General features: G+C 37.6%; 1 protein-coding gene across 1 annotated transcript in view; it reads left to right on the top strand.

Annotated features, from left to right (window-relative positions):
* The first annotated feature begins 1,806 nt into the window (after positions 1–1,806).
* Positions 1,807–24,344, top strand: part of LOC102228385 (nuclear receptor ROR-alpha-like) — a 49,340-nt gene continuing 26,802 nt past the window's right edge. Inside the window, exon 1 of the mRNA XM_014472152.2 lies at positions 1,807–2,227. Coding sequence (XP_014327638.1) covers positions 2,086–2,227 — 142 coding nt within the window. The 5' untranslated portion in view covers positions 1,807–2,085. The remainder of the gene's footprint in view (positions 2,228–24,344) is intronic.

The following is a 24,344-nucleotide window of genomic DNA, read 5'->3' as shown; positions in this document are numbered from 1 at the left end:
TACTCTTAATTGAGTAATTTATTGGTTGGATACTTTTTACTTTTACTTGAGTAAAATACGTTGAAGTAGTGCTACCCTAAACTTTGGGTACTTTGCCCACCTCGAGTGAGTGGAGAGTGAATATGAACATGCACTAAGAGCTTAGACTAAATAATTACAAAATGTCACCTCAGCTCTAAAAATGCAGATTCTTACTTTTTGAATCTGGCTTCCAAGACAAGCTGGACAAGTTTTTTTACATCTTGATGAGACAGAAATGAGCAAAATATGCAAGGAGATCTCCTTAGGCTGTTTACTGCAGGTGAAAGAGAACTGCCAGCTACTTCACTCTGTTAAATAATCATAAAACTCAGCTCTTTTATTTCATCTTAACTAATTAGGATGATGAAATCTGGAGCAATATTTTGCCGCAAAATTCTTCCAGGCAACTCTTGCTTTTGGCAAAAAAAGAAAAAGAAACAACGATGATGAAAAGGTGGAGGTGGAGGCAGTAAGAAAAGGCTGCAGTTCAGTTAAGGAAGTTTACCTGCAACATATTGTGCTTGTTTGTTGTCCTTTGGGAGGATCTTGGGCTCTGTGTATTTTATTAAACAAATTTACAGTAGAGTTAATGTAAAACACACAAACTTGTCAAATTACACAAAAATCTGAACAAAAAAAACTAAGCAAACTGGATTTTGATACACAATTTATGGTGAAAAAAAATTTAATGCATCTTTAAAGCATTAAAATGTTTTTCATCATATCATGAAGGACCACATTTTTTTATATTAATCAAAACAAAAAGGAAATAGTTATCTTTCCACAATCTTCTCATACATATTTACATTTTATGTGGCGCAGTTCTGAGCTGAACCGTCTGGGTCGCCTCAGTTTGAACAATCAGTGAGAAACTCTGGAGGACTTAAAGTAAGAGCTGCTGAAAATATTCATAACAACTGTCAACATGCTAAGGTTCTGTCTATGCTAAAAGAAATCTCCAAACATCCTGAAATGTTCTCAAGAAATGGAAAGCTCTGGAATGTCCTAGTCAAAGCCCAGGTTTGGGTCTCACCGAGATATAGTGGTGTGACTTGAAGTGGGTTGAACATTTAAGAACGGTAATGAGTGGGCGAGAGAAGAAGAAGCATCTCAGTGAAGTCATTTTGGACAAAGATGATGAGACTAGCTATCTGGGGGGGTGTACAAACTTTTTCCTTGGTTAGAAAAACATATTTTTATTTGTCTTTTGCTTGAACAAAACAAAGTCAACTGTTTTACATGCAGACAAAAAAAAATTACTTTCCATTTATCAAACAAAACAGTTACAATTAAACGTTAGTATGTGAACAATTCTAAGTAAAAAACTGAATATTTATGGGGGGTGTCTTTACTTTTTCAAATAAAGTTAGATTCCAAAGCATTTTCATCTAATCAGCTGGACTTTAAAAAATATTTTAGATGAAGATGATGATGAGGTTCACACAGTGAGAGTTCATGTTGATATATATTTTCATTAAATTAAAATATTTCACTTTTTTAAAAACATAATTTAATGGCCTAAAGCACAAATTCATAAGTTAATTTTCTCTATCTATCCATCTAAATGATTTTTAAGCAAATATTTGTTTAATGTAAATATATAAATACAAAACTAATTATACATTTATTAAATTCTTATAAAATTCTCTATATATTTCTGAAATTATATATTTTACTACATTGAATATTTTTATTATAATTTATTATTTTGAAGATGCAAAAAAAGAACATTTTAATGTTATATATTAAAGTGACAATTAGCTGAGCTGAGGCCCCCTGGCCTTTGAGATCTTCTGGTCGCCCCTGCTCAGCTGAACCCGCATGTCAAACTCTTTTCCAGTTAAAACTCCGCGGTTCGGCCGCGGCTCCTGTTGGGGTCTCAGCCTCCAGAGAGGGCGGGCAGAGCTCTCCACAGCGCCGCCCTCCCTCTCCTCCAGCCCGGCTGCCTCTCCTCCGCGCTGCGCCGCTCCGGACCGGCTGCTTCCTCCTCCTTCCTCTGGATTTCTGTCAGATTCTTTGCTTTTTGTTGTTGCTGTGGGGGATTTTTCTTCTTTCGGTTCCTGAATGGAGTCGTCCCGACAGGATTCGGTGACTGACGCGGTAAGCAGTCGCTCGCAGCCCGGTGAAGCCGCCGCGGAGACCCCGCTCCCCGCAGCGGGCAGGACGCACAGCCGCTCCGACTCCTCCGGGTCCAGTCAAAGCAAAGGTAGGACCGAATGACCCGCCCAACCGCACATGAACCAGGCAGCAGCTGCAGCTCCAAACCCGCTGAAGTGAAGCTTAGGAAATGATTAATTGTGTCCACATTAACGACCCCACGGGCCACGCAGACTCCTGCTGAGCTCCGACGGACGAGAACTTGTCCAATCCGCTGAAAGGCCATGAAGGTCGGCCACAGGGTTCCGGCTGGACCGTTAAGTTCTCCAAGTTATTGGACTTTAATTCAACCATCGCAGTGACGGTACCGACGCTTTAACCCGCTGTGCAGTTGATGATGATGAATTAGTTCAGTTTCTGACAGAACAACATGTGGTTTCAGAGCTGTGATTGTCAAAACTGTGATTCTTTTCATGCTGTTGCGTCCTTTAGCTTGGCTCAGTAAATAATCCTGGATCTAATCTTGGAGGGATGGATGGAGGGATTATCGGACTGATGGGTTAATCCAACATTAATCCAGTTGCTTGACTAATTATAATGGAGACAATGTGGAGTACCTGGGTGCCTCCCAGTTTAAAAACATGAGAAATTAAATCTGAACCTGGTTACAGGTGAGAGTGAGAGCATAGGAGTGTCTCTGCGTTGACCTTTGGACTGGTGACCTGGCCGGGGTCATCCTGCAAGGATAAGGATGGAGTGTTAAATAGATCTGAACCTGCTCTGATGTCATAATCAGCCTCTTAAAGAGACGGAGTCCCTATTTAATTCCCTCTGGTCTGTTTCTGCTGATGAATCCCATCATCTCTGTCAGACCCACATGGCATCCTGTGAGGTCACGACCCCTGCAGTCGCTGCTGCCGCTCGGCGTTGGTATGCCGCCGCTCACACGGAGCTTCATTGAGTTTCTCAGAGCAGAGCCGGTTACGTAACAGCAGCTGAAGTGGAAAAAAAACCTCCCAGTGAGTGTGTGAGCTGGGAGGAACTGGAGACGAGCGGATCGCCTTTCTCTCCCCGAGACTTTCAGCCAAAAACCGACGGCGAAGGCCGGAGGAAAGTAAATACAGATGGGTAAATAAAACGTCCAGAGGGACGTCGGCGGTCAGACGGCGAGTTCGGTCCGATCAGCTCCCCGATGTTTACCTGGAAAGAAACAGAATCAGAAAACCACCACGGCGAATCAGGACAGAAATAATAATTAAAAGGAGTAAAATTCAACCAAAAATCTCTGACAATTTCTAGAAATTTCTGAGTTTGAAAAGTTGAATATTTACTAGAAGAAAATGAGAAAATGTGAGATTAATTTCAGAAATTTTTCAGATGAAAATTTAAATAAGATCACATTACGAGAAAAGTCATAATATGACATTATTATCCAAATTCTACAACTTTATTGTCAATATACAACGACTTGCTTTATTCTCATATTATTTTGACTTTAATCTTGGACGACTTTATTCTTGAAATGTTATTTTTTTCCGTATGGCTTCAATATTCCGTTGTATTTCAGGATTGTTTCCATGAAGGAAATTTATTTTTGTCATTTCCAATTTGCATAGTTGTGCATTTGTGTTGTTTTCTAACCTCCTGGATGAGCTGCTGAAACTCTCCAAGTAATTTTGGATTTTCCTAAAAAGTTTCAATGTTTGGTCATTTGTGTATAAATGTTTCCACTGTAGTTCTCTGGAGGCCCAAAGTCTTAAAATGGCTTCCAACCCTTTCCAGAAAGCAGAGACTTTGTTTCCTCTTCTCGAATTTCTTTAGATGAGGACAAGACGCGCTTCCTTTAGAGACCTGTTCGCCTACTTCATGTTGTCAGACAGGTTCTGTTTAAAAGATTTCCTAACTCAGTAAGTCTGGTGGTGATCAGGCCTGCATTGTTTTGTGAAATTGAGCAAAATTGTGGTTTATTACATCTAACAGGACAGTCTGTGTAACTTTTCCATACACAGTCAGGTTAATGTGGATGAAACTCTGTATTTACTCAGATTAATTACATTTGATCTAAAACATTGAAATGTGACAGAAAAGAAAAACAGAAAAAGAAGAAGAAATACCTCATTATTTACAAGATCTGGCAGAGTTTACGTCTCTTTTATAGAATCAGTTGAAATGAGGGTTTGTGGATTCACTGCTAGAAAATCCAGTTGTTTTTGCTCTCCAGTAAATAAAGTAAAGGTCAAGCATTTTAACTGGTTTCCATGAACCCACCCTTTAGTCGTTAAGACCTGGTTTAATTGGAGTGCTGGTGATGCAGACGAAAGCGATTTGGACTGAAACTTTCCACTGATCCATCCGTTATGTAACAAACTGCGTCGACTTCCTGCTGAGAAAAATGCTTCTCCTTTGAACTGACAGTAGACAAACCAGCTTGTCTGCAGTTTGTTACTGGAAGGGGGAAACTTGGAACTGGGAAGTCAAAGCCTAATGACTGAGCAGCCATGAAAACCCACATGGCACCAGAACGAGTCAGAACATCCGAGCCGGTTCCTGCAGACGGATGGTTTTACTGCCTGACCAGGCGGCCCTGCAGCCACTTCGGCTAACCCGATCTGAGCGATGATGAGAGCGCAGCTCAGGTTAACGCTCGGGGGTTTGCTACTCTGATTTGGACACGACTGTTTTCACATTTGAAGTGGCAGCTGAGACTTTGGAAAAAACTGCTTTAAAAAGTCATTTATTCCTTCGGATGTAACTTGTTAAACAGGACAAATTATTCTAAATCCACTGTTTGAGCTTCTACATACATTGTGTACTTTGAGTCTCCAGAAATGCAGAAAAGTTTAGCCTCTCTTGATGCTGCATAGATATATTATGTTTCGCATTTTTCAATCTATTCAGTTTTTCTATTCCCTATTTATGTTTTTTAACTGTTATGTCACAGCATTTGCTGCTAACCAAGATCACAGACCTGCGCTAAAAATTTAGCAAATCCTCACAATTCATTACAGAATTGTTTAGCTAGCAGCAGCTAGCAGTGTGCTTTCTGCTAATGTTAGCGCTGTGCGCTAGCTTTGATCTCCTTCAGGACATAACCGTACTCGTGTTTTGAATCATATTATTAAACAGTTTTACATTGTTTTGCCATTTGCTTTCCTTGGGGAACACATCCTGGTCTAAATGCTTTCAGTGACGCTGTTGCTGCTAGCATTAGCTAACTTGCTAATTGACTTGTACAGAAAAAACTGATCTAGAAAATCATTTATTCCTTCAACTGTAACTTATTAAACAGGACAAATGGTTCTAAATGTACTTTTCTAAGCTTTTAAATACTCTTTGTTAGACTACACACGACCTGAATGCTTTCAGTGGCGTTCTTGGCGCTAGCATTAGCTAACTTGCTAACTATGTAGAGGCCTTGTTGCTCTTGTCTGTAAGCCTGGATAAACAAGTCTTCAGTTGTTGACATCTTTTAATCAACTTGGAAATAAAAAGTTTCTAATCGTAGCTCTGCTATCAAACTACAAAAAATATTGTAGGTGGATAAATGATAAAAAATAATCTATGTACAGGATGTGTTTCATTTCAAAAGAAATTGTAAAAACTGAGAAACTAATTATCATGACTGCGAATTTTCATATAGAAAAATAAAAAGGAGTAAATTTCCGACAAAAAAAATCATAGAAATTATCTTAAAAAACTCATATTTCTGACATTTTTCAGCTTCTTTTCTCAATTTCAGATTAATCTACAAAATTTTTGAGTTTTTCCTTTTCAAACTCAGATATTTCCATGTTTTTTTTTTCTATAAAATTGATGATCTTTATCTCAAAATTTACGAGTTTTGCTAGAAAATGTCAACTTTTCAAGAAATTTTCTTGTTTTCTTTTATTTATTTATTTTTTTGCTCAAATTTACTCATTTTTTCTATTTAAAATGGTCCTAATGCGCCACCGTAAATTCTACCTCCAGTTCAATCAAATTTGAATTTTAATAAGTAATTTAGTATTGCATACGTAGCCTAATTAATATTAAAGTCCAATTTATTCAAAGATACAGAATTAAATTAAAGGTTTATTTAAATACAATTAAACCAAATACATTGACATTTATTTACTGCCGATAAACAGCTTTAAATCTTGTTCAGCTGCAATCCTTTAGAAAGCACTGGGCGACAGTGGACAGGACTGAAGGAAGAAACCTCCTGCAGAACCAGAACCGGGCCTTTTGTTTAACCCCCATTTCCACACAAAGAAGAGGTGAAAGTTCACAGCATGGTTTTAATGATCATGTTTGTGTTTTCCTACCGTCTCCAACAACTCAGAAAACCCAAGAAATCATTAAAAATTACACAACCACTGCAATAAACCTCTTAAAAAGTTTCCCCTCATGGAGCGTTTGACTCCTAAACTCTTCTTTGTCCTGCAGGAAAAGAGAAAAACCTCCTTTTCCACCTTCCTTCTCTCAGTTCATGTTATTTTCTCTGTGATTTCAGGGATTTTCATCCTTTATTTCCTGTTTTTCCATCTTCTCTGAGTCGTCTCAGCCCCTCCAGGGTTCTCTGTCTCGCCCACGTTGCTCTCGCCGTCACGTTGCTTCAACCTTCATCTCCAGGTTGCCTTCAGTGTTCGGCATCTTTACGCGTCTCGTGTTGTTTTTCTTCGTAATGAATCCGAGTCTGAAGGTTTGTGGGTTTAATTCAAGACAATGCTTCCAGAGTTGCTGCATAAATTAATGTTTCGTCCTTCTGTTCAAACAAATTCACCTCCTTTTTGTTAATTTTCTGTTTTTTTTTTTAATGATCTGAATGTATTTTTACCCCAAAAGCGTCTAATTTTCACCGACATCATGAGGCTGCGCGTCATTCTGATATATAATCACAACCAGAGGATTATGAAACAAAACATCTCTGCAGGGCTGCAACTAATGATTGTTTTAGTGATCAGTTATTTCATTCTGCAGGTTTTTATTTAAACATTTAAGCCTTTTAATACAATATGAGAAATACACTAAAAATGCAACTAAACAAATAATTAAATCCATTTTTTAATCAGAAAATTAACATTTTATTGCCTGGAATGTAATCACAGCTCTCATTTAGTGAATGTTTGAATTTTAGCATCATCAATTAATAATTGGATATAAAAAGTTACTTATTGGCAGATTTTTGTTGTTGTAGAATATTAATCGGTTGAAGCTAAAACTGTTAAAACATATTCATAGACAAAAAAAAGCATTTTTTATCATAAATGAAAAATGTTTGTATATTTTGTCTCTGAGTTAGTTGTTCTTTCTGCCTTTTTTGAGTCACTTAATGATTAATCAGTTACTAAACTAGCTGACAGTTTTTCTGTAATCGGATTAATCACAAATCATTTGATTAACTGTGATTAATCCGTTTAATGATTAATTACAAATCATTTGATTAACTGTGATTAATCCGTTTAATGATTAATCACAAATCATTTGATTAACTGTGATTAATCCGTTTAATGATTAATTACAAATCATTTGATTTATTGTGATTAATCCGATTAATGATTAATTACAAATCATTTGATTAACTGTGATTAATCCGTTTAATGATTAATTACAAATCATTTGATTAACTGTGATTAATCCGTTTAATGATTAATTACAAATCATTTGATTTATTGTGATTAATCCGTTTAATGATTAATTACAAATCATTTGATTTATTGTGATTAATCCGTTTAATGATTAATTACAAATCATTTGATTAACTGTGATTAATCCGTTTAATGATTAATCACAAATCATTTGATTAATTGTGATTAATTTGATTAATCATACATCTTCATGGGCTTCTTCTGTTCTGGCTGTAAATCAACATGTTTTCTAGGGAAGAACAAAGGGTCAAAGGTCACATACTGAAAACATGCTGCAACATGACGACCTTGGTGCACCTGTCGCTCCTTCCACAAGTTTCCGTCTGGCTGACCTCAGATCAGCTTTCTGAGTGGTTTCGGATGACATGATGAAGACATTTATGTATCTGTGTAAAAATGTGGCAAGCCCGGTCCGTTGCCTAGCAACCCACCCTGAGCTCCACCATGTTTGGTCGGCTGGTTTTACCGCTGAATGCGCTGCACAATGTCCGCTGGAAAAGACAAAGTGTTTTGTTTTTGACTTACCATCCAGAAACCACTTTATGCAATCTTGCTGGTTTGCAGGAGGCTGCACTTGTGCTTTTCAAAGATACACAGTTGAATAACTGCATATCTGTTTGCATCCATTTTCACGTGCGAGTGTTGAGTTTGGGGGCGTCGCCAGCAGCAGCTTATTTGGATTTAAAGTGACAAGAACTCGTTCTGATGGAGAAAATAATGCTGCTCCAGGGGTTTTCCACTCAAACTAATTTAGTAGTTTTTCAAAACCATAAATCTTAAAACTTTTACCTTGAAACAGTGAAGCTCTGGGTTTCCCGCTGAAACTCTCGACATGCTGTTGTCATGAAATGCTAATGATGGATTTTTAGCAGAGAAACGCGTCAGATAAGACGAGCTTTGTTATGTATGACGATCTCTGCGGCTGTAGATGTCACTAAATATTATTTACAGTGTCAGAAACGCAGAGCTGTGTCAAAACAATAACAGAGTGCTGCTGCTATCATTTCAGATGATCAGATCTGCATAATTGCATTAATGATTTTCATGAAAAAGGTGAATTATATGGACAGAAATGTCATATTTTCACCTTATTAACAAAACCTGATTCTGGGAGTAAAGGAAGAAATAACAACACAGATGTCAAGATGCATGTCAGTAAATAATCACATCATTACAAAGTTTATTTATTTAGTTCAGAATTGAAGCTCATAAAGGCTAAATGAAAAACACTGATATATTTTTAATTCATTTCTGTGAATTTGATGATTCTGGCTTACAGATGCTGACAAAATTCAGTTTGTCAGATAATGTGAAGGAAATAAAATTGATGTTTTATTACCAAAGGGTCATTGCTAATTAAGCTGATTGACAAAGTTCTGCATCCAGTCATAATTATAGAAAGTTGAGTGGAAGGATAAAGTGTGGTAGCAACAGGGATAACCGCAGCCTTCAGAGGAACCACGTTCTGATTTCCAGTAGTGGTACAGGTAGAAAGATGCTGCGCGCATGGAGCTAATTCTTCTCGTAGCGTTTCTGCTAACTGTTGCTAATGTTTAGCGCATTTAGTTTCCCTTAAATTAATTTTCCAGATGAATTCTGAAACACTCATTTACTTCTGTTTTTCTTAAAAATTTCTGTTGAATAAACTTCAACACCTGTGTTAAAGTTTTGGTTATAAACTGTTACAAAATATTCACGTTTTTATTCATGCTTTTATTTTGAAGTCAGTGAAGACTGTTCTGTTTCCTGTCCTCATGTTCAATCTCTTTTTTCCAGTAACTTGTTTTAACTTAAAGAACAAAATAAAACAAAGACAATAGAGGATCAGATAAAAATATTCATACAATGTCTAAGGGGCGTCATGGTTTAGCATTTTAGCATTAGCCTTCAGTAAATACCTTATTGCTGTACCACTTTAGCACTAGCTTCTGCTAATTACTATGTTGCTGTAGCACTTTAGCATTAGCTTCCAATGAATACTGTCTTGGTGTACCACTTTAGCATTAGCTTAGCTTAGTGCAGTGTTTGTGGTGTGCTTTAGCATTAGCTTAGCTTAGTGCAGTGTTTGTGGAGTGCTTTAGCATTAGCTTAGCTTAGTGCAGTGTTTGTGGAGTGCTTTAGCATTAGCTTAGCTTAGTGCAGTGTTTGTGGTGTGCATTAGCTTAGCTTAGTGCAGTGTTTGTGGTGTGCTTTAGCATTAGCTTAGCTTAGTGCAGTGTTTGCGGAGTGCTTTAGCATTAGCTTAGTGCAATGTTTGTGGTGTGCTTTAGCATTAGCTTAGCTTAGTGCAGTGTTTGTGGTGTGCTTTAGCATTAGCTTAGCTTAGTGCAGTGTTTGTGGTGTGCTTTAGCATTAGCTTAGCTTAGCTTAGTGTTTGTGGTGTGCTTTAGCATTAGCTTAGCTTAGTGCAGTGTTTGCGGAGTGCTTTAGCATTAGCAGATCTATCGTTTCAGCTCTCAGTTCCCACCCCGTTGCTCTCTGTGATCTAGAAACTCTTTGAATCTTGTTTAATAAATCTCAGATATTTTCTGTTGAACTTCCTGCTGTAGACCCGGTTCTGCGTTTCGGTTCCTTGACCCAGTTTGGTCCAACCTGCAGCTGCCAGACAGACAGACTCACATTTCACTCTGGAACATTTTGGTCTACAACCCCCAATCATCACCCTCCACCACCGTGCTTCACAGACAGTCCCAGGTGTTTGGTTTGGCTTTATAGCATTATTAGCTGTTAGCTGTGACCATACAATGCATTACTTATGGAAATCAGCTAAATATTTAGCTTTCAGCAGGAAAATAAAAAGACGTCCCGCAGCTTCTCTTTGTGTCAGATTATTCTTGAAACCTCTGTTTCAAGAAGCTGAAGCTCTGAAATGCTGCTGCGATGATGCGGCATAAATGTTGCATTATTCTGACGTCTGAGATGCGTGAGGGCTCTGATGTTCAACTGAAGCTTCGCCGCAGGATTAGAGCCACTTATTGCTGAACTAATCAGCCTCTTTTCTGCACTCTGAGGCATGTCAGCCGCCGCCTTTGATCTCTGCGTTTTTTTCCCACCTTCGTTGGAGGTGGAGTAGGCGTTTGGGCTTGATTTGCATACAAAGCTATTCTTGCTTTCTCTTTGTTCTCGCGCAGAGCGCAGAATGAGTAATTGTCTTCATCAGTCAGACGTGTTTATCTCTTTTTATTTGGTGCAGATTTGACGTTGCGGTGGTTTGAAAACTGCAGACGATGATATCTGCTGACTGACTGACGTGCTGTAGAGCGGCTGAACGTCTCCCAGTGACGCCAAGAGAAGAAAGGGAATAATAATCAAACACAAAAAAGTAAAACTTTCATAATCTGCTCAAAAAGGAGTGGGATCTTTTCACGTTTATGAAACAGATAAAAACTGTTTTGATTTGATTGTTAAAATAATATTTAGGCATAAAACTGTTATTTATGTGTCACTCTAACGTCTTGACAGCCACAGAAAAGTTATGGCGGGCCGAATTTGGCCCCCAGACCATAAGTTTGACACCTTAATTACAGAATGATGGAAAAAATTGATAAAAATTAGATAAAATGTTAGCATTTAAAATAATTCTCTATTATTGGTATGAATAAGATTATGATGATTAAACATTTTTAAAATAAATAATAAAAACACACAAGACTGATTAAGCATTTAAATATTTAGTAAAAATAATATTCAAATATTAATATTAAAAATTTAACAATGAATGGAATACAATGGAAAAAGAATCATGTCAAATTAAAATAGTAAAGAAATGCAGAGAAAATTTGAAAAAATGAAGCGAGTTATTTATACAGAAACATTACTGAGCAAAATCAGCATTTTTCTGTCTAATTTAAAAAATTTTAAAAGTCATATCTTCCTTGCATCTCAGTCAGGAGCTCATGTGGAGAAACTCTGTCCACCAAAGCGAAGCGGCGCTAACATCCAGCTGCAGGAGTGACGTAACGCTGAACCCGGTGACCTCCGTCGTTTCATCTCCTCCTCGGCTGCAGCGACGTTCCGCCTGCAGCTCTTTAAGATGTTCAGCGAGCGCAGCTGGGATCAAAGCCGGTGTTTCCTGATGGACTTCCTGCTTCCTGCTGCTGGATCCGATCAGCCGTCATCACTCACCTGGACCCGGCTACCTGTCTGGTGTCTCTGCTGACGGTTCTGCTGCAAGATGAGACCAAGATATCCAAAAACAGATTCCTGTCACAGCTTCCACCTTCATACATTAGAAATGTAAACATTATAATCAGGCTTCTGCTGATCTTTACTCTCCAATTTGGCTTCACAATAATAAGCAAGAACACATCCATAAAAACCAATAAAATTAAAATTCTAATAAACATTTAACACTGGAACTGGGAGACATTTTAAATATCAAAAATAAATATAAACAACAAATAAAATTAATTATCAGTCTGTTAATAAAACTATCCCTTAAACTGAAGACTTTGCTCATCCTGTTTTTGGTAGAAAGAGAAAAATGAGACGTAAACATTTCTCCCTGAGGATTGATAGACTTCAAATAGTTTCTAAACATTAATATAACCTTTCCCAGATTGATGTGTGTGTTAACACACACCTGAAGGCTCCAGATGAGAGTTTAAAGTGTCCAACGTTGTCCTGCATCAGAACCAGAGCGGTTTGCTGAATTTCTTGTCCATGACTTTTCTTTCACCTTGGGCCGGTTTTTCTGCGGAAAGTGGAGCGAAGAGTCTCCGGCCGTCTTCTGCTGGAACTGGGACGAAGTCCGAGTTCCCGGTGATTGATGAAGAAGTTTCCGCTAACTTTCCACAGCGGGTCGGTATTCTTAGACCGACCCGTCTCAGATAAACATCTTTGGTTTTTTAAAGCAGGTTGTCTTTGCTCGTGATTTCTGAGGACGTTTTTTTTCTCCGTGACTTTGGACAAAGTCACACAGTGTGAGTGAAAGTGAGGTTTTCTCCAGGTTTATGTTCAACAAACAAGCCGTGGCGTTTAATAAGGAACGTTTTTTAGATTTTATCCTCAGTTTTTATCAGATAATTTTTAACATTTTTACTTATTTGCATGTTTAATTTAATTGATAATTTAGTCAAAGCAAAACTGAATACTTTTGACACACTTTTTTGTTTTTTATTTCTAAAAAATGTTTTGAATTATGAATAATTTACTTTCTACTTCACGAATGACCACTTTGTGTTGAGCTTTCATTAAATTCCAGTTAGATAAATTTATGTTTGGAGTTTTAAAGTGAGAAAATATGGAAAAGTTTAAGAGGTATAAATACATTTGTAGTTGCAGTAAGTCGGTTTTTAAGTTTACAGGATGAAAAAGAGATCGTACAAACTGTAAATAAATGTTTTATAAACTATTGCATTAGAAAAGGTTGATGAAAACAGAAAAGTTTTAAATAACTTTTAAATTAAAAGTTTTCACGCTTGCTTGAGTTGATTTTTTTGGCCTTTGCTTTAAAAGACAGACGGAAACATGTTTCTGTTTCTGTTCCTATCAGAAGAATCTCTCCGTTTTACTGAGATGTTTCATGCTAGTTAGCAACAGCTACTTCCTGTTTGTTACAGCTACTTCCTGTTTGTTACAGATACTTCCTGTTTGTTACAGCTACTTCCTGTTCTTTTACAGCTACTTCCTGTTTGTTACAGCTACTTCCTGTTTGTTTGCTTGTTTTACTTCCTTCCTTCTTTTCTTGCCTCTCTTATTTTGTTTCCTTCCTCCTTTCATCCTTCCTTCCTCTCTTTCTTTCACCAACATTTTCCTTGTTTCCTTCCAGTTTCTGTTTCCAGCTGCAGCCGTTCCTGTTTTGTTCCTCCATACTTTTTTGGTCATTGTTTTTTATTTTATTTGTACAAACATGACCATAAATGTTCTTAAACGCCGGAGATGTTGTTGAGCTGAGTTTCTGTAATCGAGTTTCCTCCTCGTTGATTTTCTCCCTCTGCTCACCTCGCAGGACGAATCAAAATGTGGAAATTGAATTTTGTAGCTGTTAATATTTCTGTCCGTTCTGCCGAGCAGCAGAGCTGGAGGTGAACCAGTCAATGCGTTCCCATTTTATCAAACATACTGGTTAAACTGGATGAAACGGCAACATACGGGTTACAGCTGAAGCCAATAATAATAATAAAAAACAAGATTTGTTCAAAGAATTCCCATTAATGATCCGATTCCTGAAACACTGGAAAACTGAATGTCTGTAACGTCGCGTTGCACCAATCTGATGGTAGATTGGTCACAAAATTATTAAAAACTGTAAATATTTCTGTTGTTGAACAAAAATGTATGGTAGGGGTTGAATATATGACAATATGTATAGAAAAATAGAGTGAATTTCTTTTAGAATTAAAAAAGAAAATACAATTCTGCATTTTTGAAATATGGAATTTTTTTTCTAAAAAAATTCTAAGATTAATTTCAAATTTTCTAATTTTTACAAATTTGTGACTTTTAAATCTCATGAATTTCTCAGATTAATTTAGTTTTTTATCTAGTATTTTCTAAAATTATTTTCCAAACCCAGAAGTTTTTTTATTTTTTTATTTTTTTTAGATTTATTTCAATTTTTTTCTAGAAAATGTTCATTTTTTCAAACTCAGAAATTTCCTTGTTTTCTAGGAAATTTCTGGGTTTTTGGTGTAAATTTACTCCTTGTTTCTGTGTGCAGTTGCTGTTGCTCTTGTGTGTATTTATATTTAAGCGTTGAGTGTTTCTGCTGGTTTGGGTCGGATGGCCCATCAGAACCGGATCACAGTGGAGTCATCTGGTTGCGTAAGAGCGAAGGTGTTGGGTTCTTCACCTCCTGACGGCGAGGTGGGCGGAGTGTGACCTTTCACCTCCGCAGTCTGCTGGGAGCAGATGGAGGAGGTGAGAAAAACGTCGCATTCAGACGAATATGTGACATTTCTGGGATTTAATGGCTTTACAAAATATGTATACATTTTTATTTAAGATACAAAAAACAACCTTCTCTGTCTGTAAATAAAACGCAAAACTCCTGAAGTTTAACTTTAGGGAAGTTTTAGCTTCACCTGGTTCACATTATTGCACATTTTTTACTGTTAATATTTGTTAATATGAACAAATATTGTTCATATTAACAATATTTGTTCATATTAACAATATTTGTTCATATTAACAAATATGAACAAATTCACAAAAGCAATGCAGTGGTTTTGCATTTTGGGCAACACAATATTTATTTTACTATTTTTGAAAAGGAAGTTGCTTATATATTTGAATTAAAAAGGCTTAAATGGTTACATAAAAAATCTGTAGAATGAGTCAAATTTGATCTGATTATGTTTTAATTGCACTTTAATGGCTTTAATGAGGAAAGTGTTTGTTTGGGTTTTTAAAGACCTTTGATGCAGACAAGTTCTGTCCTCCGGAGCTGAATCGGATCGATCGGACCGCATGAAAGGATGGGATCCGCGGCTCGCCTTGCTCAGCCGGGATGAAGAGAAATGTTTCGGCCTTTGAATTATGACAGATCAGATCCAAACGCAGCTCGGCCTCCCGAAGGAGCGCCGGCTGCCGAACTCTGATCTCAGGCTGATGAAACCCTGAAGTAACAGAAACACACACAGATCCACCTCGAACATAAACAAACACACACACACACCCCAACACACACGCACACACTATCAACCTGGAGACGACAGATGTTTAGCAGCTGCCAGATTGACCTAAAATATGCTTCTTAATCTCTACAGCTCAGAAGTCAAAAATGTGCAATAAAACCTTTAAGATTTTGAGATTAAAGGAATATTTCAGTAAATAACTTTTCTAATGAAAGTCTGAGCTTGAAATATTAAAAATTTGCTAAATAAAAACAAAAACAAAAACTCACATTTTGAGATTAAACTAAAAAATTTCTTGTGAAATTTTGGAAAAGTATTGGAGCTTCAAAAGTCAAAAACTTACTAGAAAATAATTTGAAATTTTGATATTAAGCTCAGAAAATTTCTGAATTTGAGAAAATAAAAACTTGCTAGAAAACAAATAAAAAACTGAGATCGATCTCAGAAATTTTACACAAAAACCTGGAAATTTTAGTTTGAAAATTTGAGAATTTGCTAGAAAAATATCTCCTGAATTTTGAGATTAATCTTAGAAATTTTCTAGAAAAAACAAGAACATTTCTGAGTTTCAAAAGTCAAAAATTGATCTAGAAGGAGCTATTTACTTTTAAAAATGTCCAAAAGTCAAATATTTTCAACCTCCAAAGCTCAGTAATTTCCCATTTTTTTCTTGAAAATTTCTGAGACTAATCTACAAATGTCTGAGCTTTTTGTTGGAAATTTACTCCTCTTTCCCTTTTTGACCCACAGACGTCCTAATAGTCCCTCTAACTTCTTAGAGCCTTTTTAAGAGCTGCGGTGAAAGAAAACAGATTAATTTTCTGCCACTGATTTAATACCAAACCCCACCAGAGGGGGCGCCACAGTTCATACCCACGCAATGCTTAATCAGAAGAAATCTGTCATCTTAGAATAACTTTCCTTTTAATATTCATATCCTCACTTATTGATTTTTATGTCTCAGTTTAGTAAAAAAACATTTTAACACACTTTAAAATAAACTTGCTAATTATTTAACATTTTCTAAATGATCATCACAAATCCTGACCAATCAGACTGATCCGATTGATCCGATTGATCAGACTGATCAGAACTAGTGGCTGAAAGCCACCTTGTCCATCCATTTGGCTCGTGTTTGAGCGGCTGCAGAACCAGTGCTCCCAGCAGAACGATGAAACGTTTTGTTGGGTTAATGAATGTCGGCGCTTTAATGCTGATAAAACCTGCAGCTTCATCCGACACTTAATTACTGCACTTTCTCTCTCTGACTCAAAAATCTGATGTGAAAATTGATTTAAAAACGCTCATCCTCCTCCTCGCTGTGGGACTTGTGTTCATTTTGTGTTTTTTTTTTAAGTTTCTGATATTTTTTTTACTCTTAAGTTACCGTTTCCCCATGGAGGCGCCTCTTCCTGTTTTATTTTGGTAGTCTGGATTTGCTTGTGCAACATGTTTCTAATTACTTCTTGTTATGATTTTTCTAAGTATTTTTTGTAAATTTTGATCTGTTCTCCTCTCAGTTAAGTCATTTCTGTAACTTTGAGCGCATTAGAACGACTGCGGAGTACGTGTCTGTCAAAAAAGTCCGAAGTTTTTAGATTAATCTCAGAAATCTTCAAGAAAAAAACATGGACATTTCTAACTATTTCAAGCTTTTCTTTGAAATGTTTTTGACTTATTCAGGCCTCAGAAATGTCCTAATCAGTTTTTTATCTGTAATCTTTGCCTTTTGGAGAAAATTTCCAAGTATTTTCTAGAACATTTTTGAGATTAATTAAAAAATGTCTGAGTTTTTCTGTGGAAATGCACTCGCATGTTTTTATTCTTCCATTTGGGTCTCAACAGCCTCTAAAAACAGCCCAAGTATTTAAAATAAGCTGTTTTTGTTTTGTACTTTCTGTAAAATGAGCCGTTGCAAAAATCCACAGAATGTAACGTCACAAATCAGCAGGTAATGTGTCGTTACCTAGAAACCCAACGAAGCCCAGCCTGTTACCTAGAAACCCCAGCAGAGCTCCAGCACATTTTGTCAGCTGGTTTTGTTGCTGTATGCGCTGTACAATGACTGTTTTGTTATTGACTTACCATCCAGAAACCACTTGCTGCATTCTGGTTGGTTGTACAGGAGGTCCCACTTCTGCTTTTCGAGGATGTGCGGTTGTATAATTGCACATCTGTTTGCAGCCTTTCTAACATGTGAGTAAAAATCTCGCTATCTAAGAATGACCGTGTGTATGAAGATGCTTTGGATCGCCTGTAGACCGATCCTAACCTCTTCAAGGTCACCTTTAACAGAATCTGAAACTTTTAGTTGCTGTGATTTTTGACCAACACTTTCCTCAAATTTAATGTTGCAAGGATATGATGCTTCAATAGAAAAAATCAAGCAAGCTTCATTGTGGGTTCAGCCAGCGGTCTGAGGCCCAGTATTAGAACTAGTGGGTCCGTTTATGGCGGCGCAGCTGCAGCCTCTGCATGGCGGCAGATGCATCAGGATGTTTCGGGTCTCCTCTGGGATCGGACCGCTCTTTGTCTCTCTGCCTGTTTTTAGCAGCGGAGCGTCTGGAGGAGCTGCTGTGATTTATTCAGCCGCTCAGAGGTGAGGGTCGGCCATGACGGCTGGATGAATGAGCAGCTGTCACACCTGCTGGAGGTTTATTTTAGGCTGCAGGCGGAACAAACGGCGGGTTTATTTACTGGCTGCTGACAGCTGAGCAGAACGGTGGCGCTCCGTCAGCCTGGCAGCAGTCTGGATCAAAATGTGAAAGTTTGGGGGAAATCTGCTCCTGCCGACTGTTTTCCTGCATGTTGTTCCCTCTGATCGGCTCTTTCTGTTCACACAGGAAGAGACAAACGATTTTAAAATATATTTTCTCTTTATGATTTTAATTTATCTTTTATGTGCTAAATAAAAAGTACACCCAACAGGAAGACTTGCACCAATATTAGAAGAACATACTTTTTTAAAAACTACATTTGAAACCAAATAAAAAAACACAAACATATTTTTTCTCACCTTCCAAAGTTACATCAGATGAAGATTTTCTTGTTTTAGCTTCACTAGAAATACCAAAATTATTAATATTTGCCTGATAACTTGGCAAGAACATATTTTAGACTTTTTTTTATATATAAAACGTGAAATGTGTGTTTTTATGACTTATTGCAAACTTATTCACAATTTTAATTTAATTTATTTAATTGAAACAACACGATTGCAAAATTGTGTTTTCTCGACTTTACTGGAATATCAACAAAGTTTTGTTCACATTTGTAACGGAAACACAGCTGATGGTACCAACCAGATGAAAGTGTCTGATTGGCTGATTTCAGAGGAACGTGGACCAAACCGCCATTAGCTTCGTTCCCATTACAAATGTGCCTAAAACTTTCCAATAAAGTCGAAAAAACATAATTTTGCAACGGCAGTGTTTTTATTAAATAAGAAATTCAGTTAAAATCACGCATAAAGCAGTTTGTTCTAACAATTAGTTATTAAAAATATGCTACTCCATCATCCTCATACCACTTCCTGTCTTCTTCTTCTTTGTGGTTTCTGCCAGTAGTAACATCTGTTGGTGATCATGTGACTCATATGATGCAAAAAAAGTGTTTCCATTTCAGTTTTGTGAAATAAACCAATTTTAATACGGCAAAAAAAAAAACAAGAGTAAAAGATTTTTAGCAAAAATCTAGATTTCTCTAAGTTGCTGTGTTTTCATTAAGCAAATGTATTTTTGTCATTCCAAATTACACAATTTAAAGGTTAACGGAAACACAACTCAAGGCACCAAACTGAACAATAAGGCGGAATAACAACACCATGAAAAGTATCTGTACTGCACTAGTAGATTGACTGATTCAAGAGAAAACGGAGCTAATAGTGACTAACTGCATTTCCATTCCATGTGCTCAAAACTTTGTCAATACTCTGAAAAAACACAATTTCACAGTTGTGGTGTTGAGATTAAACAATAAATTAAATAAAATTACACAAAAATAAATTTATTCACACAATAAGTAATTAAAAAACACCCTGTGTCACCATCCTCTTACTACTTCCTGTCGTCTTCTTTGTGGTTTCTGCCAGTAGTAACATCCTGTTGTGGATTCAGGATAAATTTTCCCTTGGAGGTTCGTGAAATAAACCAGTTTCGATGCACTAAAAAGACCCAGAACCAAATCGTTTTATCAAAATTTTTTTAAATTGCTTTAATTGAGCAAACGGTTTCAAAATGTGAAACTGCATAATTTTAATGTCAATGGAAACAATAACTGAGTTAACCATGAATTTACAGAAGGCGTGAAGTCCGGTTTGTTTTGTTGTGAAACAGAAGTTTAAAAGAAAAGAAGCAATATTTCAGCCAGAAGAACCAGCTTCCAGCTCCTGGTTGTTGTTTGCGGTTCGGTTTGGAGTCCAGGTTCTGGTTTTGTTCCTGCTGATTGATGATATTGTCGTTCCGGTTCGGTTATGGAGGACTGATCACCTTTTACCCGGTTTTCCTTGTTACCCAGTTGAACCAACATCACAGGTTACAGACGATGAAGTCAGGGAGAAGCTGTGTGTTAAATATTTCAGACTTTGTGCCTTAAATCTGGTTTTAATTAATTCCTTCAGATGTGATTCCTTCTCCTCCAGCTCCCTCTGCGCTGTTTATTTCTGCCGCCTGGCGGCAACGATTCGGATAAATGGATTAACTTATCGTCCACCAGTTTAGAGCTCCTAAACGCAGCCTGACGGCCCCCCTGAACATCGGGCGGACGGATGCCAGAGAGGCTCTCGTTAAATTCATTTCCCCCAGTTTGTTACTCTGAAGGGTTTTGACGGAAGCAGAAGAGCTGCGAGGCTGACGAGACGAGGACAGAAAAAAAAAAGAATCAAATCTGCAGCCGAATTAGGGAACAGCAGCTGCAATTAGAGCCGCGTTTAAGCTCTGCGGTTTTTAAATAAAATTACGGATCAAATTATGTTTTATTTTCCTCAAGAGCAACATGGAGGGTAAATTTCCGTCTGTCAGCGGGTGGCTAATGTGGTTTTGTGTTTATTTGCTGGAGCTGAGAGGCTGATTAACGGTTCTAGACCCAAATAAAACAGCTCTTTATGAACACTCAAAGTTAATTTCTGATAGAAAGAGAACTTAAAACACCTAAAAGGCCCAAATGAGTCTAAAAGGGGTTGTGGGGGTGAGTTCTGAGTAGTCAGTATCTTTCCTGGAGCTTCCAATTTGGAGAATCAGGGAGAAATTCTGATGGAGTCAAGCTAGTAACTATGGAGACCTATTTTATAAAATTAAATAAATACACCATGAAATAGATCATAAAAAACCAAAAGAAATATATAAAAAAAAATATTAATGGAGAGCTTATTCTGTCAGTCAGTTTATTCATTTATTTATTTCAGTTTTTAGAAAATGTATAAAATAAATTAACGTTTATTAAATAAGTCTAACATATTTATCGTTGTCTCTCAGGTTGCTGGCCACTGAGCAGAGAAAATCCTGCTTCTTATTAGAATATAAGACCCTGAAATACAAAAAAGAAGAAGAAAAAACAGAGTTAAAAAAATAAAAGTCCAACTCCAGTCCAAAAAAAATCTCATTCTGGTCCTACAAGCCTCGGTTTCGGTTTGGTTGAAATGAACTCTGGTTCAGTTTGAATGCATATGTGAAAGCCAAGTGGACCAGAGACCACAGGAAGTGGACTACAGCGCCGGGCATTCTGGGTAAATACAACCAAAACAAACAAGCTAGCCTAGCACAAGTGGGAGAAATGGCTCATGGTTTTTAGCCAAAAACAAAAGAGAAATTCTGCAACCGCTAAAGTCTGAAGCCACTCATGATTGTTCCTAGTCGATGAAGAAGGAAGTTGTGCTCAGTGTCTTTTGTGTCGTTTCCTTCAGTTGTTCTTGGTGCAGCGCCCCCACAGGCGAGGAGGGGAACGGGCTGCTTAGAGGTTTTGGTTTGTTTGACTCAGAGCAGAGAGAACGAGAACTGCAGCAGCTGGAGATGCAACATGTTGAAGTTTTAATCCCAAATCAAACCAAATCTACCAGACTATCAGATATAAAAACACTCTAAATCGACCTTCCTGAACGTAAATCCTGCAGAAACCAGAAAAGACATCAGCAATGCAGCAGCTTGAACCCCGAGCCTCCTTCTGCTCCCAGCAGATGTCAGCGTTACATAATCTGTCCCTGATGCAACTCGCTCACACCAGCAGCAGGTGCTCTGCCAGGACAAGAAACAGCCAAACTGTCTCTGGGACGAACGGATCCACAACACCTGGAAACATCAGGTGGTCAGAGAGCAACGTTTCCCACGCTGCGGCCGATTTGCCACGCGACGGACAGAAAATCCAGCGTGATATCAGTGAGAATCCCCCTCTGCCTGAGATGGATTAGATGATAGCCGCCGGAGAGCGTGACTCTCTGCAGGCAGATACGTGCATGACCGAATGTCACTTTCAGTTTGCTGAGTCAGACAGCCGTCTAATCGCGCCGGCGGGGCTTATGCTGCATCCGCCTGCCAAATTAGTTCGATTACGTGCAAAGAAAGATGTGAAAAAAACACCAGCTGAGCAGAAAAACACAAACAGTGACGGGTTCATGGAAATGTTCAGGGGGAAACAGAACAGATACAACTCACAGTTCTGTCAGAGATGTTTACCCCTGAGGCCTCCAGACTCTAAGCCTCGCTTTGTTCCTGTAGTTTTACCTCCATAAACACCAGATTTTATTTTAGAACCTAATTTGTTCTGGTTTTGACCTCCGTTTACTTCCTGTTGCCGTCATCTGAGGCTCTGATCTTCATTTCAGCTGCGTGGTTCCTCTGCAGATCAACATATTAGGACCATTGTACAAAGAAAAAGGAGTAAACTTCTGAAGACTCAGAAATTTGGAGACTTGAAAGTCTAAAGTTTGCTAGACAAAACTCAGAAAGTTTTAGATTCATCTCAGAAATTTTCCAGAAAAAACGATTACATTTTTGAGCTTGGAAAGTGAAAGAAATTGATAGAAAAAACTAGAAATTTTGTGATTAATCCCAGAGATTTCTGAGTTTCAAAAGTTGTAAATACTTTTACTTTTAGAAAAATTGCAAATTTTCAAGTTTTCATACTTCATATTCTTGTTTGTCTGGAAAATGTCTGAGATTATTCTCAAAATGTCAGGGCCTCTGTCTCTTTAAGAAACTCCTGGTCTTTCTGAAGCTTTTCCTTCAGGAAGTCATCCAACATGGCTGCTGATTAACCCTTTAACAACCTTATTGCCATGTTGCTCTGAGACGTAGCTCCTACAATGAGCTGAGCAGTTCCACCGGGTGTTTGCTAACCGCTGCTGGCTAGTCTGAAGGAGCAGAGTGGGGGAGGAGCTCCGCCTCGAAGGCGGGACGAGGTCCACTCCGCTGTTTTGCACAGCTGAATGGTTACCATGGAGATTAAAGGATTTATGAAATAATGAAAAATCAAATCAACACTCCAGTTTGTTCTTGATGAGTAAATAACATCATAGCATCAAATAAAGATATGAAAAGTAGATTTGACATATTATTACCCCTTTATATTTGAACACTCTAAAATAGTAAAACAACCTGGATCAAGGAGGTCGTCTCCATTTGGCTCCTTCACTGTAATAAAAATAGACTCTAGTGATTTTAGGGCATCATGTCGTTTGAAGAAATCAGTTTATTTGGTTGCTTATCAAGAAGATGTTTGGTATAAAAGTTAATTATTGCCTATAAAACAAACACCAGACAGAAGAAACCGACACATCCAGCTGTGGTGTGATGAATTCAGATGAAAGTGGGGCTGAGCGCCTTGCAGCAGCGGCTGTCGGCGCTCGGCCTGGTTGGCGGTGCTTCCCCGGCTTCAGTTACAGCAGCAGAGAGTCGGTTGTGTTTGGCTGCTGGTGATAAGCTGCAGCTCTTTCATCTGAGGTGGCAGCGAACGTTACTGCGGTCAGACAGGAAGCTAACAGCAGCTCCCCGAGTGTTTCTCACTGCATTGTTCTGTCTGCATTTAGAAGAAAAACCACAGATGAGTTTCAAACAGCTTCATTAGAACCGATCAGAAGGAAAGGCTGTTTGACTTTTACCGGATCGTTTCAACGTAGACGGATTTTCTGGCTGCTGTGTTTTGTATCGTTGGACGAAAGCGTTAATAAAAATTATTTAAAAAGTGGAAAGAAGAAAAACTAAAGATTTGCTTACACCAGTGGTGTCCAAACAAAACATTTAAATTACTTCTGGACATAGTATAGTGTAATTTTGTTTCGTTTTGCTTTACCTGCTCGGTAATAAAGAATTTTAATGAAGCCCATAAATCCTTAAAGATTCGAAACATTAAGTAAAGTAGAAATTTCCAAAAGTTTGGGGTCAATATACAGTACAGACCAAAAGTTTGGACACACTTTTTAATTCAATGAGTTTCCTTTATTTTCATGACTATTGACATTGTAGATTCACACTGAAGGCATCAAAACTATGAATAACATGTGGAAATATGCACTAAACAAAAAAGTGTAAAACAACTGAAAATAGCCCTTATATTCTAGTTTCTTCAAACCTTTTGCTGTGATTACTGCTTTGCACACACTCTGCATTTTCTTGATGAGCTTCAAAAGGTCGTCACCTGAAATGGTTTTCACTTCATAGGTCAACCTGCCCTGTCAGGTTAATAAGTGGGATTTATTGCCTTATAAATAGTCATGAAAATAAAGAAAACCCATTGAATTAGAAGGTGTGTCCAAACCTTTGGTCTGTACTGTATAAGCGCATATGAAGTGCCGTAATTTGAGAACAGCTGACGGTTTGTGTGGCAGAACAAAAAATAAATTACACATCAATTTGTAAGGCTAATGAATAAATTCATAAACACAAAAATAAAGAACATTATATCTATAATTTCAGTATGTTTTAGTTTTATAAACACGATAGAGTTCTAAGTAGTTATAGTTTTTACCATTAATCACCTTTTTTATTTGTTTCACATAACAAAAACATTTTATAAATTTTATTTTTCTTTATCA

The sequence above is a fragment of the Xiphophorus maculatus genome, chromosome 4, assembly GCF_002775205.1.
Source record: "Xiphophorus maculatus strain JP 163 A chromosome 4, X_maculatus-5.0-male, whole genome shotgun sequence".
Lineage (NCBI taxonomy): Eukaryota > Metazoa > Chordata > Actinopteri > Cyprinodontiformes > Poeciliidae > Xiphophorus > Xiphophorus maculatus.
This window is presented reverse-complemented; position numbering and strand designations above follow the sequence as displayed.